The sequence below is a fragment of the Miniopterus schreibersii genome (assembly GCF_964146895.1).
Source record: "Miniopterus schreibersii genome assembly, chromosome: 8".
Taxonomy (NCBI): domain Eukaryota; kingdom Metazoa; phylum Chordata; class Mammalia; order Chiroptera; family Miniopteridae; genus Miniopterus; species Miniopterus schreibersii.
In genome coordinates, this window is record NC_138109.1 from 1,027,847 (window position 1) to 1,043,969 (window position 16,123).

At 62.9% G+C, this 16,123-nt stretch overlaps 1 protein-coding gene across 1 annotated transcript; it reads right to left on the reverse strand.

Annotated features, from left to right (window-relative positions):
- On the reverse strand, positions 1-8,071 carry LOC308560717 (tumor necrosis factor receptor superfamily member 14-like). Its single transcript, XM_081144889.1, has 9 exons — positions 7,829-8,071; positions 6,134-6,295; positions 5,023-5,131; positions 4,500-4,625; positions 3,222-3,377; positions 3,025-3,115; positions 2,012-2,160; positions 1,240-1,266; positions 1-1,027 (listed from the first exon to the last, which is right to left on the reverse strand). Exons 3-8 carry the CDS (start codon positions 5,084-5,086, stop codon positions 1,241-1,243), a joined length of 612 nt encoding a protein of 203 aa, XP_081001015.1. The 5' UTR covers positions 5,087-5,131; positions 6,134-6,295; positions 7,829-8,071; the 3' UTR covers positions 1-1,027; position 1,240.
- Between the last annotated feature and the right edge of the window lie 8,052 nt (positions 8,072-16,123).

The following is a 16,123-nucleotide window of genomic DNA, read 5'->3' on the forward strand; positions in this document are numbered from 1 at the left end:
TAACTTAACTGGCACATATCCTTTTATTGCACAATTAACTGAAATGTTCACCGAGCATTTTTTAAAAATACGTTTTTATTGAATTTTTTTAGAGCGAGAGGAAGGGTGAGGGTGAGAGAGACAGAAACATCCATGAGAAACATCCACACCAATCAGCTGCCTCCTGCACACCCCCTTATGGGGCCTGCAAACCGGGCCTGTGCCCTGACGAGGAATCAAACCCGCGACTCTCGGTACTTGTGTCCATGCTCAACCACGGAGCCACACCCGGCTGGATCGCTGAGCATTTTAATATTGTGAGAAAATGCTCATGATAAAATGTTCAGAATGAAAGCCAAATTCAATACGTTTACTCGCTTATGACTTCAAAATGTGAAAATAGTGCAGAATTGGGAGGGAGTGTGATGACACATTTTATTTGCTTAGAAGAATTGTGGGTGTTTTCTTTTTAATGTATTTTAAAATGTTAGTGGGCAGACAATCTTATATTAGTTTCAAGTGTGCCACATAGTGATTAGACATTTGCATACCTTACAGAGTGGTGGCCTCAGTACATCTAGAGATCATCTGTAACCACACGGTTATTATGGCATCACTGTCCCTATCCCCTGTGCTGCACACCGCCTCCCGGTGACTTAGTTATTTTATAGTTGCGAATTTGTATTTCTTAACCCTTTCCCCATAAGGCTTAGAGGGCTGGGGTGCAGGCGGGTGGGGAGCCAAGAGTGGGCTGTGGGTGCATCCTCACAGTGCTGGGTCAGCAGTGGGTGAGGGAAGGGCCCAGGCACCTCAGGAATTTGATGGACAAGTATGTGCGGTCCCCAAAGTCCCCTGAGCGGTGGCCAGGCTCGTCCTCTGCCTGGTGCAGTGGCTCAGATATCTGCATCTGGAAGACATTCATCTGCTGGTGGGTCGCTCTCAGGGAACACAGATGCTGTCCTTCCTTCCTGGTGACCTCTGGCTGTACCTTAGAGACCTGCAGGGTCTGGACGGCTTCAGGGGCCCTTTCTGCCTGCTGTTTTGGGCACTGCAGGGGGGGAGACTCAGCATGAAGACCCTGTGGCCAGCTCCCCCCTGGGCCTAAGACGCTCAGGGTCAGCCTGGCCTCCACGGGCAGGAGCTGTGGCCTCCCTTCCCAAGCTAGCACCCTGTACACACAGGAATCAGCACCCACAGGGAACTGGGGCCCCCCACCCTGCCCAGCAGCATCACCACCAGGGTGGGGAAAGGCAACAATACCTCAAAACAATCTCCTTTCCGGAAATTCTGCAAAACAGAGACACGCGTGTCAGGGAGCAGCCACACAGCTGGGGGGACCCATGCGGCCTGCTTCTCACCCTGCACCTTCCCAGAGGGACTGACCCTCTCAGACGCACAAGACCCATGCGGACGGGGCTCCTTGCCAGGCCTGTCCCGGGGGCCAGGAGAGGGAAAAAGACATGGGGCACCCCTGCCACCTCGCCAGCTGCCAAACCCTGTCCCCACTCAGCCCAGTTTGACCCTGGACCAGGGAGAGGGGTGAGCACCTCCCAGAGGAGCAGCTGCCCCAGGATCTGGGGCTGCTCAGAGTCGGAGGCCCTGGCATCTCGTGGGGAGAGGACACAGGTCTGACTTCCCCCAGCAGCCCTAGAGCCTGCCCCCCTCTCCCTGTGCCTTTCTGGGCTCAGTGCCTGCTCCCCACCCCTGGGGCTCCAGGAAGACAGAGCGCCCTGTGCAGGTGACAGTGGTGAGGGCAGGAAGGAAGGAAGGAATGACCCTGGGCCCGCCCCTGCTGAGACGGTCTCAGGGCTCCCTGTGCTTCTCTGTCGGCTGAGGGCAGATGGGAGCTCGGGGTGTATGGTGGTGGGTGGGCACCTGGTGGCACAGGGCTCCTTAGACAGGAAGTCCCACCCTCCTGGGCACCCTATGCCACCCCCCACCCCACCCCCCGATTAGAGGGGCTGAGCCAGGGAGGGTGTCTGGAATGAGAGCTGGGACCTGAGTCCTGATGGGACCAGGGGCTGTGGCTTACCACATGTCCTTCCGAATACGATGTAAAATATACATAAACCCAGAATGAGAGAGACGCCCAGGATGACCACAACAGGTACTAGGTAGGAGCATGTGACATCGGTGCTGTTGGTCCCAGGCTTTGCTTCCCTCTGAAGTGGGGCGCAGCACCTAGGGGAGAGGAGCGGTGGGGACGCGGGGCAGGAGGCACGGCACCTCCAAGGGCTGACGCTCACTAGGGCCCCAGGGTCCCCCTGCACGCCGGGGCTCTCAGAGGTGAGGCTGCTGCCTGGGGTGGGGCCCAGTGAGCGGGCGGCTCTGGGGGTGAGCTCAGGTCTGCCTGACTCTCCAGGTCCCACGGCTACGGGAAGACAGGGGGAGGAAGAGGCAGGACAACCAGGGGAAACAGGGACACTGGACACGAGAGGGACAGCAAAGGGGATGGCAGAGGGAGCAGACAGAGCTGGTGTCGACAATAGACCAGTAAAGCCACAGACAAAGGACAGAACTGGGGGTTGGGAGGGTGCAGACAGCAGGAGAGACCTGTGTGGGGGACAGGGAGGGCTGGGGAGGGGGGGACAGGGAGGAGAGAGCTGGGACAGAGGACCCCTGCACCCACCCCCTGGGGCAGTCACACCTGGTCCCCAACCTCCCCCACAGACTCTGAGCAGCCAGGTCATAGCTGGAACCCAGGGATCGGCACTCGGGGGTTCCTGCTGCAGGGGGAGTGGGGGCCTCACTTTGACAGCCTCCTTTATGCCCCCCCGACTCCAGAATGGCAGGGAAGCCCCTCAGCCCTGACACCTGGGGACGCCCTGGAACACAGGTGTAGGGTCCCTGGCACAGCACCCTGGGCTCCAGGATCAGGAAGGTGCTGACATGGGTCCTTAGCTAAGGTGACCAGTGGTGTGAGAGCCACAGGATTTAAGCAGGTGCAGCAGGGTGGGGCCCACAGTCTCTCTGCTGGGGGAGGGCCCTTAGCTCCCAGGGGAGCCCTGAGGTTCCCCTCCTGGGACCATCCATTGGATCACCTACTTGGTCCAGGGCCGGCACACCGCCTGGGTCCCACCTGTAGAGAAGGTGCCGGGAGGGCAGTCTTCACACACCGTGTCCTGCCACTCGGTGCCTGAGGAGCAAGAGTGTCTCGGAGAGGGCTCCACCGGGGCCTCCCCACCCCTCAGGCTGGGGGCTGGGCTCTGGGCTCTGTATCTGCACAGGGTGCTGTGGCTCACCTGTCTCCTTCACCCTCTGGCCCGAGCTGCAGGCACTGTGGGGCCTGCACTCAGCACAACTGTCCCCATCCTCTTGCACACAGAAGTGGCCTTGGTCGCAGCCGCACACGGTGTTCCGCCAACTATAGCACTTCTGCCTGGTCACCTGGCCCATGCCTGGGATCCCAGAGAAGGCGCTCAGAGGAACAGCAAGGACTGCCATGGGTGGTGGTGAGGGCCCCGTCACAGGAGGAAACCAAACTGAGGGTTGGACAGCGCCCCCAGGCTCCGGGCTCCTACTTGGGGTCTGGGGAGAGCACTGGGTGGCTGACCCCAGCCCACCTCTGCTCCCAGCTGGGACCCTGCCAGGTGCACCCCAGGCTCAGCCAAAAGGCACTGCTGGCAGGTGCTGGCCACAGAGGGTGAGTCCCAAAGAAGGTCCAAGGGACGTGACCACCAGCAGGCAGGGAAAGGCCAGTGCTCAGCGGGGGATGGTGGAAGGTCTTCTCCACAGAAGGCCAGGCCTCTTGGGGAGACTGAGACCTCCCCGCAAGGAGACTGGGCCCCGACAGCAAGTGTGGACCATTCAGCTATGGGTGAGTCCGAGAGGACAGCCCCAGCCCCATGTCGCCCACCCCTCAGACAGGTTCCCATCCTGCATCCGGGGTAGTCAAGTGGCAGCCACAAAACAGGGTGAGCCCCCTCAGCTGGGGGTGGGGGTGGGGGTAGTTCTCCCGAGGGACAGCCTGGGTGCCGACTACCCCCCAGCCCAGCCCATGCAGACAAGGGCTTCCCTGGGGGATCTTGGTTACAGCACAAGGCTCACCCCAACCTCACTGAACCCCCAAGCATCTGGCCTCCAGCTTGGTCCCGGCCTTCCTCCTCCTGGTGTGCCCCAGGCCAGACCACCTGCGTTGGGTAAGAAGGTGACCCAGGGTCCAGTGCTCAGCCTGAGGAGGGGCCCTCGGGTGGGTGTTGGGGTCCTAGAGCCTGCAATGCAGGTGGAGGTGTTCCACGGGCTGGCGGTTTGTCCCAGGCTGGGGTGCCCTATTAGGGGATAGGTCCCCAAGCTCTGGAGGGCCCGGGTGATGGGGTGATGGGGGCAGGGGCACAGGCCCCTCTGGGGAGAGGCAGGTGTGGCCACAGGCCCAAGGCTCCCTTGAGGGATCTCTGGCAGGGAGCACCCCTGGGAGGAGGGGGAGTCCTGGCCCTGGCAGCCTGAGGTCCTGCAGTCATGCGCATGCTGGGAAGGTGGGATTTGGGGCTCAGCAGGGTCGTGGTTGGGCTCAGTGTTCTCACCTGGGTCACAGACATGGCACGGCAGACACTCGTCCAGGTGATTGAGATGGGCAGTGTAGGTGCCCTGAGTGCAGGGTACACACAGTGTGTCCTTAAACTCCCCACAGTCCTCCTGCACCCGGTAACCTGCAGCCCAGAGGGTGCACACACTCAGAACAGGGGGCACCCGCGGGAGCCCAGGCAGCCGTGAGAACCCCCACAGGGACTGACTCTTCTCCGGGCCACAGTGAACCATCTTTGGGGGAAATGAGAACTTTCTAGAAGAATGTAGGGCCCCCTGGGACCCAGTCTCTGGCCATAATGGGTTTCTACCCCCAGCCCACGACCCCTGGACAGTGAGCAGAGTGGGAAGTGAAAGCTGCAGGGGGCTGCCCTTCTGTGACCCAGGGGCTCCAGGCCTCCCATGATGGGGGTCCCAGGAATAGAGGGGCTGGGGCCCAGGGAAGTGGCTGTAATTTCTGCCCCTGCCCACAACCCTGGCCCTGGCATCCCCCACAGAGGGTCCCTGCAGGGCTGCACCCACCTGGGAGGCACTTGGGGCAGCACTGGGCCCCCACCGGGTACTCCTCCTCTTTGCAGGAGAGCATGGCCAGGGTGCAGTGGGCGGCTCCCAGAAGGAGGAAGAACAGGGCCTAAGAGAGAGGGATGGGCATTGGGGGGAGGGAGCTGCCTGGGCCTCAGTCTCAGCTTCTGTGAAATGGGCACCAGCAGACCTTGTAGTGACAGAGCCCTGCAGGGAGGACACAGGTGCGCCCCAGGACAGGACTGTCCACTGACCACCTAAGAGCCTGGCGGGAGGGAACTGTCTGGTCTCCAGCCTCTGCCCCTCTGCTCTCCAAAGTGGGGGCCCCACCCCCAGGAAGGCCAGAGCTGCTCTGGCCTGAACACACTTGGCCTGGCTGCTTCCCTGTGCTGGACTCGCCGAGCCCTGGGAGCCACAGCTTTCAGGAGCCTTCTGGCCTGGGAGGGGACCTAGGCTCTCCTGGGGGGAACCGGGGAGCCTGGTATTCAGAGCTCAGCCTGAGACGTAAACACGTGAGCTGACAGGAAAACTGCAGGATGCACGGGGGCCTTTTTCTTTTTAAAGGTTGTTAAGTGCAGGTTACTGACTACAGCCTGACGTCTTTGCATCTGGTGATCTGCGCACAGCAGCAGGTCTCGCCCGGCCTTCCTGGCCTTCTGTGCTCTCGCCCGCCCACCCTGACCCCAGGTACCCAGACATGAAAGCGGGGAGACAGCCGAACCTCCTTCCTTCCCCTCACTCCCCAGCCATCCCAGTGCACAAACGCTGCAGTTCCCCACCGGGGGGGTGGGGGGTGGGGGGTGGGGGCTGTGGGCTGTGGGTGCAGATCACCCCAGGCAGGGCTGCCGCCCAGACACCAATCCCAGCGCTCTCACCTCAAGACAGGGGTCCACCTTTCACCCCTGAATAGGTGGGGGAAGGGCGTCCACAGAGGACAGTCCGGTGGTGGGAGGCACGGCTTTCCTTCCTGCGCCCCCCAATCCCAGTGCTCAGGGAACTGATTGTCAGGGGCTGGGACAGTCCAAGAGAGCTGGACCCCTGGGGAACAAGGTCCCCGAGAGAGGGGACAGGGTCAGGGCAGGCACTGAGGAGGGGATTGCAGGTGACTCACCAGACTGAGGGTACCAGCCTTGGGCGCCAGGTTCTAGGGTGCTGCTTCCCCTCCCTGCAGAGGCTCCATGTCCCTCCTGGGACCGGTCATTCCCCAACTGCTGTCTTGGGACCCCGGCCGGCAGGTCCCAGGATCCGGTCTCTGCTGCTGCGGCTGCTGCTCCTGAAGGAGAAAGGAAGAGAAAAGAAGTCTGGATGAACCTCTTATTCCCTCTTAAACCTCCAGGGTTTGAATAACATTGTATGGGGCGGGGAACTGGAGGGTTGGGCAGGATACCATTGATGGAATGGAGTGGGATGGGCTGCCTAGCTTCAGACTGCCTTGGGGCGAGGGAGGAGGGGGTAGGGGGAGGAGGGGGTGGGGGGGCTCTCAGAGCCCCAACAGGGAGAGGGGAGAGGCAGCCAGACCAGGCACAGCTGCCAGGCACAATCTCCTCCTACCCAGTAAGTGAGCCCAGAGTCTCGCTGAGCAGTTCTCTCGGCCCCTCTCCTGTCCATTAGCAGCCCCCCTGAGTTTCCAGTAGAAGTGTGCACCCCGCAAAGCGTATCCGCACTTTCCCTCTCCCTCTGCACCCCAGAGAGCTGATCTGTGGCTTGGCATCCACCAGGTACTCCTCTTCTTTGCACGAGAGCATGGCTAGGGCACGGGGGGGGGGGGGGCAGAAGGAGAAAGAACAGGGCCTAAGGGAGATGGGATGGGCATTGGGGGAAGGGCTGCCTGGGATTCAGTCTCAGCTTCTGTGAAATGGGCACCAGCAGCCCGTGTAGGGACAGAGCCCTGCAGAGAGGGTACAGGTGGGCCCCAGGACAGGAGTGTGCACTGACCACCTAAGAGCGTGGGGGGAGGGAACTGTCTGGTCTCCAGCCTCTGCCCCTCTGCTCTCCAAAGCGGGGCCCCCACCTCTGGGACGGCCAGAGCTGCTCTGGCCTGAACACACTTGGCCTTGCTGCTCCCCTGTGCAGGACCCGCTGAGCCCTGGGAGCCACGGGGTCAGGGCACGGACAGCTTTCAGGGGCCTTCTGGCCTGGGAGGGGACCTAGGCTATTTTGGGGGGATCCGGAGCCTGGTATTCGGAGCTCAGCCAGAGACCTAAACGCGTGGGGTGATAGGAAAACCGCACGATGCACGGGGGCCTTTTTCTTTTTAAAGGTTGTTAAGTGCAGGTTACTGACTACAGCCTGACATCTTTGCATCTGGTGATCTGCGCACAGCAGCAGGTCTCGCCCGGCCTTCCTGGCCTTCTGTGCTCTCGCCCGCCCACCTTGACCCCAGGTACCCAGACATGAAAGCGGGGAGACAGCCGAACCTCCTTCCTTCCCCTCACTCCCCAGCCATCCCAGTGCACAAACGCTGCAGTTCCCCACCGGGGGGGGGGGGGCTGGGGGCTGTGGGTGCAGATCACCCCAGGCAGGGCTGCCGCCCAGACACCAGTCCCAGCGCCCTCACCTCAAGATAGGGGCCCACCTTTCACCCCTGAATGGGCGGGGGGAGGGCCGTCCACAGAGGACAGTCCGGTGGTGGGAGGCACAGCTTTCCTTCCTGTGCCCCTCCAATCCCAGTGCTCAGGGAACTGAGAGTCAGGGGCTGGGACAGTGCAAGAGAGAGGGACCCCTGGGGAACAAGGTTCCCTGGGAGAGGGGACAGGGACAGGGTCAGGGCAGGCACAGAGGAGGGGAATGCATGCGGGTGACTCACCAGACCCGTGACATCAGCCTTGGGTGCCAAGCTCCAGGGTGCTGCTTCCCCACCTGGCAGAGGCTCCAGGTCCCTCCTCGGGACCCCTCATTCCCCAGCTGCTGTCTCGGGACCCCTCCCGGCAGGACCCAGGACCCGGTTTCGGCTGCTGTTCCAGAAGGAGAAAGGAAGAAAAAGGAAGAGAAAGGAAGAGAAAGGAAATCCATCTCAGACTATTGTTCACTGTTCAACCCACAGGGTTTGCACAACCGGGAGGGGGCGGATGCCTGCGGGGTGGGAGGGGCTGGCTGCAGAGCTCGGCTGGGACAGAAGGAGACAGGGTGGGGCTATGCTTGTCTGGGCAAATGCCTGCAGTCGCGGGGGGGGGGGGGGGGGGGGGGGGTAGGGGGGATAGGGAGCAGCGAGGGAGGGGGAGATAGGGAGGAGGGAAGCAGAGAGGGGTGAGTAGGGAGGAGGGAGGGAGGGAGGGATGGGGGATGGGGCGGGTCTGGCTCTCAGAGCAGGGATGGGGGGGGTAGGCGGCGGGACCACGCACAAGCTCCTCCTACCCAGTAAGTGAGCCCAGAGTCTGGCCCAGCAGTTCTCTGGGCCCCTCCCCTGTCCCTTAGCAGCCCCCCTGAGTTTCCAGTAGAAGTGTGAACCCCGCAAAGTGTGTCTGCACCTCCCCTGTCCCTCTGCACCCCAGAGAGCTGACCTGCAGCTTCTGCACATTGGCGCCCTCTCAGCTTCTGGTTACCTGTGTCCACCTCTATCTCGGGGGCTGAGTGCTTTCCACCCCCAGGTTCCAGAGCTCAGCTCCAGCAAGGTGGGTCCCCATGGGTCTGAAAGACACCAGACACTCTGTCTGGACCCAAAAGAGCCCCCCACCATGCTCATTCACACTCTCACTGTACCTGGAGGGGGAGGGGCTGGGGAATTCATGCCCCCATTTCACAGATAGGGAAATGGGGACTCAGAAAGAGACATGGCCTTGCCCAGGGTCTCCCAGGTACAAACTGTGCTCAGAACTAAAACCTAATCTTTTTTCATCAGGAAAGAGGCTTTCCCAGCACCATGCTGCTCCCAGACCTGGGGCACATGTGGGCAGGCCTGGGGTGGGAGACCACCCTTATACCTACAAGGCAGGCTCGGGGGCTCCAGAGAGACAGCCCACCCACCGCCCCTGGTGCCCCAGATGGGGAATGACTGGGTGAGTCTGGAGCCCCTTCTGTGTCCCGTGGAAGCTCAGGAACATGGTGTCACAAGCTGAAAGGGGCAAGATGGGGCTCCCAGCCCTGAGCTGTCTGGGCCTGGCCAGGTCCTGTGGCCCAGGATCAGGTCTGGGAAGCAGGCATGTCCACCCCTGGGCAGGCATATTGTGGAGTGTGAGCTACAGCTGAGGGCCTGACCGTCTGTGGTGCTCCTTGGGACCTGCTGTAACCTGCTGGCCCAGGAGGGCAGACAAGCACCCTGGGGACCTGCTCCGTGTCATACACCCACCCCCACACCACAGAGAGCTCCACGGGGGCCAAGGTGGCCAGGTGGCCCGACCCCACCCTGCATCCTTTGGCCCAGGTGCGTGATGCCTACCTGCAGTTCATGGTGTCGGTGGCCACGATGCTGCGGGGGGACATGAACCTCCCCAGGAACAGCCACCTGGTGCAGGAGGACATGGTGCAGGTGCTGAGGTCTCAGGCCTCTAGGTGGAAGATGGGGGAGGGCACACCTGGGCCCTGGCCATGATCACTGAGCAGCCCACCCCTACCCTGATGCCAGCCTCAGCCCCCCCATCAAGAGAGGCACAATGTCCCTGCCCTGGACCACAGGATGGACGTGCAGGAGCTCCAGGACAAGCTCAGTCTGAAGGCAAAGCCAGGCTGGAGGTTGGGGGACCATGTGGTGCCGGCCTGGGTGGGAGGAGACTGCCCAGGGGACAGACCCTGACCCCAGCCCTCCCGGTTTCCTGCCTCTCTCATTGAAGCCTCAGAACTCCTCCCAACCCTGAGCAGGGGGCCCAGGAACTGGTCACCGAAACAGGGACATTTTCCCACTGGGACAACTGGTGTCCACTGGGCTGTTTGGGAACAGGGGGCCCCTCTATCCGTGAGCTGGCTGCTGTGACCACCCCAGTTTCCTGAGCAGGAAACAGGCTGGGAGGGGTTGCTGAGTTGGGGAGACCCCCACCCCGTCCTGCTCTGACCCCCAACACAACTCCCCACAGTCCTGCCTGCCCCTGCCTGGGAGTTGCCCCCATGCCAGAGCCTCCAGCCCCACCCTCAGCACTGGCCAGGCCTTAGGAGGGGCGTCTAGCCCTGCCAGCTGCTGCCTGGGCGGACGGTGGAGGGCGCAGATGGGCACAGAACCCGTTAAACCAGTTTAACTTGGTGCAGCGGATCGGCGTGTCCACGACGACCCACCTTTCCTCGCGCATTCCGTTCTGCGTGAGAAACCTCTGTTCCTGGGATGGGGTTGGGTCTACCATCGGCCTGGAGCTTATTTTTGTTAGAGGGAGTCACGCAGACGTCCTTTCCCTGGGCCCCTCGCCCGGCTGACCCCGCCCTTCCCAGCGCCCCGCGCCCCAGCCCCGCCGCGAATCCGGCTCCAGGGGGCACGAGGCCCCCAAGGTCCAGAACCTGCTGCCCGCGGGGCCTCGGCCCGCACGCCCACCGGGCGCCGCCAGGCTGGCCCCGGACCCCTGCGGATGCTGAGGTCCCGCGCGGCCCCGCCACCCGCCCCGCAGCCAGAGCTCGGCGGGAGGGCCAGCGGCCCGGCACCGCCCCGCAGCAGGGGTGGGGGAGGGGAGGGAGCGCCGGCGCCCCCGCAGCAGGGGTGGGGGAGGGGACGGAGCGCCGGCGCCCCCGCAGCAGGGGTGGGGGAGGGGACGGAGCGCCGGCGCCCCCGCAGCCGGCAGGCTCGGACCCGCCCAGGCCTGCTCCCGCCTCCAGAAACCGGCTCCCAGACTCTGACACCTGTTTGCATGCGCGCCCCACCTTGAGCCGGGGCGCCGCAGGGGAGGGCAGAGCTCCCGAGCGACTCCGAACCCAAAGGCGGGGGAGACTGGACGGCCGGGGGCGGGGCGGGGCGGGGCTTCGGGCGGCGGGGGGCGGGGTGACGGGGAGGGGCGGGGGGCGGGGCGACGGGGAGGGGCGGGGAACGGGGAGCAGCGGGGGGCGGGGAACGGGGAGCGCCACGTGCGCGGCCGACGTGGCTCCAGGGCGGGCGCGCCGCCCTGCACCGGCACGAGCCCCACCCAGGACTTAGCCTCCCCGTGGGCTCGTTTCAGCCGGAACATGCCCGCGGGTGCGGCGTGGCCGCGACTCCCGCCCGCCGGCTGTAACCGCAACGCGCCGTCCGCGCCGGGCCCCCGGCCCCCGAGGGATGCGGCCGGAGAACCCAGGAGCCAGCCCGCGGCGACTCCCGCTGCAAAAACCTGGGGCAGTTTCAGCAGCAGAATAGAGGGGATTAGTGGGTGAGGTCCCCGGGAGTCGGGGAGGAAACCCCCAGGCGGTGGCAATATCAGCGGCGCAGGGATGATGGCCCAAGGGCTGGGCGGAGGAGCGAGCGAGTGATGGGGACGGTGCTTCCTTCCATGCAATGCCCTTGCCCAAGAGGAAGCTCAGTGGATAAGCGCAGATGAGAACTGGAACCTGTTCACAGGCTCAGAGTCTCCCCAAGCGCTCACCACACCCGGCCAGCCACTGCTCTGGAATCCTCGGGAGGCACTGGAGACCGACATACCCACAAAGCACATGGGAAAAACAGCTTTTAATGAAAACTGGAAAAGTGAGACAGAACACAACTCCAATTTGTAAATCCCTTCCAAGAGGGATGTTCACACACTGTCCCATTCTCGGCCACGGGGCCGGCCCCAGCCCCAGGCAGGGCCTGTGGGCCCACCGTGCAGCTGAGCGGCTGAGGGTGGGGAGCCAAGGGTGTCCTGTGGGTGGGAACTCATGGTGCTGGGTCAGCAAGGGCTGAGGGGAGGGCTCAGGGCACCTCAGGAGCTTGATGGGGAGGCGTGTGTGGTCCCCAAAGCCCCCCGAGCAGTAGCTGGTCTCTTCCTCTGCCTGGTGCAGGCTCAGCCGTCCAGCATGGGTCCCAGCAGCTTCCCTGACCCCACATTCGGTCCTCGGGGGCCTGGCCGCTTTCAGCAGGGACAGCAGACATGGCTCAGATGCGGGCACCCTGAAGCCTTTGATCAGCTGGAGGGTCCCTCTCAGGGAACAGATGCTGTCTCCTCCACGGCCCTCGCGGTGACGTGTGGCGGATCCCGAGAGACCTGCAGGGTCTGGACGGCTTCAGGGGCCCTTTCTGCCTGCTGTTTTGGGCACTGCAGGGGGGGAGACTCAGCATGAAGACCCTGTGCCCAGCTCCCTCCTGGGCCTAAGACGCTCAGGGTCAGCCTGGCCCCCAAGGGCAGGAGCTGTGGCCTCCCTTCCCAAGCTAGCACCCTGTACACACAGGAATCAGCACCCACAGGGAACTGGGGCCCCCCACCCTGCCCAGCAGCATCACCACCAGGGTGGGGAAAGGCAACAATACCTCAAAACAAAATCTCCTTTCCGGAAATTCTGCAAAACAGAGAGGTGCGTGTCAGGGAGCAGCCACACAGCTGGGGGGACCCATGCGGCCTGCATCTCACCCTGCACCTTCCCAGAGGGACTGCCCCTCTCAGACGCACAAGACCCATGCGGACGGGGCTCCTTGCCAGGCCTGTCCCGGGGGCCAGGAGAGGGAAAAAGACATGGGGCACCCCTGCCACCTCCCCGGCTGCCAAACCCTGTCCCCACTCAGCCCAGTTTGACCCTGGACCAGGGAGAGGGGTGAGCACCTCCCAGAGGAGCAGCTGCCCCAGGACCTGGGGCTGCTCAGAGTCGGAGGCCCTGACATCTCGTGGGGAGAGGACACAGGTCTGACTTCCCCCAGCAGCCCTAGAGCCTGCCCCCCTCTCCCTGTGCCTTTCTGGGCTCAGTGCCTGCTCCCCCACTCCTGGGGGACGTGGAGCCGGCAGCGGCCGGAGGGACCTGGCACAGTGGCCCCAGCACAAGCTCCTGCCAGGTGCGTGAGCCCAGAGTCTGGCTGAGCAGTTCTCCTGGCCCCACATCTGCACCTCCCCTGTCCCCCTGCACCCCAGAGAGCTGACCTTCACCTTCTGCACATGCGGGGCCCTCTCAGCTTCTGGTTACCTGTGTCCGCCTCTACCTGGGGCGCTGAGCGCTTTCCACCCCAGGTTCCAGAGCTCAGCTCCAACAAGCTGGGTCCCCATGGATCTGAAGGTCACCAGACACTCTGTCACTGGACCCGAAAGAGCCCCCCACCATGCTCATTCACAGTCTCACTGTCCCTGGTGGGGGAGGGGCTGGGGAATTCTTGCCCCCATTTCACAGATGGGGCAATGGGGACTCAGAAAGAGACATGGCCTTGCCCAGGGTCCCCCAGGTACAAACTGTGCTCAGAACTAAAACCTAATCTTTTTGACTTGCTCCTGTCTGCTCCCCTATCTCTCCTGCCCCCTCAGCTGTGGCCCCAATCCGCATCCCCCTGTCCTGATGGGCCTCCCACTGTGGACCGACAGGGTGGTGCCAGTGGTGACTCTGGCCTGGAATCAGAACCAAAAGTGTTTACTGGGTCAGCGGTACCCCTCCCTCCCCCCGAGTCCCAGCTTTGGTCACTGTAGAGGAGACTCTGAACTTCCCAGATGCGCCTTCAGCAGGAGTCGCTGGGACAAGAGCCCAGGCGAGCTGCCCCCACCTCCACCCCCAGGACCGCACCCTGGGCACCCTCACAGAACTCAGTGGCCGAGTCACCTGTCACCACTGGGCCTCAGCCCATCCCTCTAACAGTGGGGACGCTCAGCCCTGCTCTGCACCTCCCTGCCCTTGGTGGGCGAGCTGGACACCTAGGGTGGACAGAAGGCTGGGTGCAGGAGGGTGAGCCAGGGTGCTGGGCCAGCCTGGGGCACGCACCTGCGACCTCTGTTTTCCGGAGCTCTACCTGAATGAGAGCAAGGGGTACTACAAGGTGCTGAGCTTCCAGCGGTGAGGGAGGGGGGCATGGGGCCCACTGCTGGTTCCTTGCTGTCCTCTCCCTGGGCAAGCAGGCTTTGGAGGCACCCACCACCCTGGCCAGGCCTTCTACCCAGCTCTCTCTTGGGTGCTGTCTGTTGTGGGCTGTGGGTCAGGTTTCTCACCCAGGACCTATCCCCAATGGGTTGCAGAGGGGTCTTGGACCCTAGAGCCTCGGTCAGGGGCCATCCTAGCCCCATAGGGTGCCTGTGCCACAGGCTGGCTGCCCCTCCTGATTGGTGGCGCCAGCTGAGGCAGATCCCTGGGCTTACCCAGCCTGGGGGCCCTGTCCATGCTCCCGCACCCTTTGTGGGACCCTAAGCTTGCCATCTCCTGGCTGGGTGCCCCAGGGCTCCTGCCACTGCTCCTGGCTGAGCAGGTGCTCCTGTGGGCCTGGCTGGTTGCTGGCCTGGCTGCCCTGTGCCCCCTGAACCTCTCAGATGGCTTGTGGCCTGCTGTGGAGACTAGTCTGTGCATCCAGTGGAGATTGGGGGCAGGCCATGGGACTGAGTCTGCACCGACAGTTGGAGCTGGGACAGGCCAGCTGTGTCTTTGCAGGTACTACAGTGGAGCCACCTGCCGGCTGCCCTGGGAAGCCTGTGCCTGAGGTGGTTGCCAAGGTTTGTGACGGCCAACGTTCTGTGGGACTTGGGGTGGCTGGAAGCTCCTGGGGACTTCCCTCTGGGGCTGTTTTCCTCCCTCCAGGCCAGGCTGTCATCCAGGTGAACCTGTCCGAGGGCCTGCCGCCAAAAAGAGGGCTGCTAGTGGTCAAGAAAGTGGGCTGCTGGGCCGGCGTGGCTCAGTGGCTGAGCATCCTTGAGTGTCCCCCTATGAACCAGGAGGCCACAGTTCAATTCCCGGTCAGGGCACATGCCTGGGTTTCAGGCTCGATCCCCAGTGGGAGGCGTGCAGGAGGCAGCCGATCAGTGCCTCTCATCATTAATGTTTCTATCTCTTCCTCTCCCTTCCTCTCTCTGAAATCAAGTGGAAAAAAAAAAAAAAAAAAAAAAGAAGCTATGCTTCCTGCCGGTAATACTGCTATAGTCAGAGGTCTGGAAGCTTGTTCAAGAAAAAAGTAGCCCGGCTGGGCATGGCTCAGCGGTTGAGCGTCGACCTAGGATCCAGGCGATCAGGGTTCGATTCCCGGTCAGGGCACATGCCCGGGTTGCAGGCTGCAGCCGATCAATGACTCTCTCATCACTGATGTTTCTGTCTCTCTCTCTCTCTCCTTTCCTCTCCCTGAAGTCAATAAAGATATATTAAAAAAAAAAAAAAATCATTGTTAAAGGAAAAAAAAGAAAAAAGCTGGCCAGAGGCTGAGGGATGTCAGGGGCCAATGCCAGGTCACACGGGGTGCCAGGGCCGCATCCTCAGGTGGGAAGGCCTTGCTGCCGTGGGTGGGGGTGTAGCAGAACAACCCTCATCTCGGTAAGCAGGTGGGGTCGTGGCCGACCAGGCTGCCTCCATCTTCCTCGCACACCGGCACCCTGACCAGCCCCCGTGGCTGCCGGTGGTGACAGTGCTCCTACACTTTGTCCAGGTGTCCCCAGGAGGCTATATCCCCCGGAAGCGCATCCTGCAGGCCCTGGATCTCTCTGCGGAGGTCTTTCCCAGTAAGCGGCCCCAGGGAAGCTCCGGCTGGGGCAGGCACTGCCTGCCAAGAACCACCCCCTTCTCCCCCAGCCGACTCCCCTGGGTGAAGCGCTTGCCATGGTCAGGGGCTGAGCTGGACCTTCACCTTCAGGTCACCCTAGGATGTCAGTGTCACCCCACTTTGCAGAGGGGAAGCAGGCTGAGACCAGTGAGGGCCAGATTCAGGGGGGCTGGCTGGGCAGGCACAGCAGGGCCCTCCCCAGGGGCTGCAGGCGGGGCAGCTACCCATCCCCGCAGTCTCTGGAGGGCGAGGTTTGTCCCAGGTGACTGTAGGGTGGTCCTGGTGGCTGACCTGTGGCCTGAACGGAGGGGAGGGTCCATTTTTTCCCCTCCTCTACTTGGGTCACTGACTGCTAGCGGGTGGGCCCAGGGCTCTTGACATCGGGGTGTGTGGCCGGCCTCCACAGTGTGACAAGGAGGTGTGCTCGAGGTGAGGGTGCCGGGCTTCTGAGGCCCTGGGAGGCGTCTGCTGCCCCCGGCACGCTGAAGGATGGACGTGAAGAGTTGTTCTGGCATCTCTGGGCTGGGGTGCTGAACCCCGCCTGGTGGGCCGGCCGCACCGAGCATTAAGGTGCCGTTTTTGCTTCGGGGCAGCGTT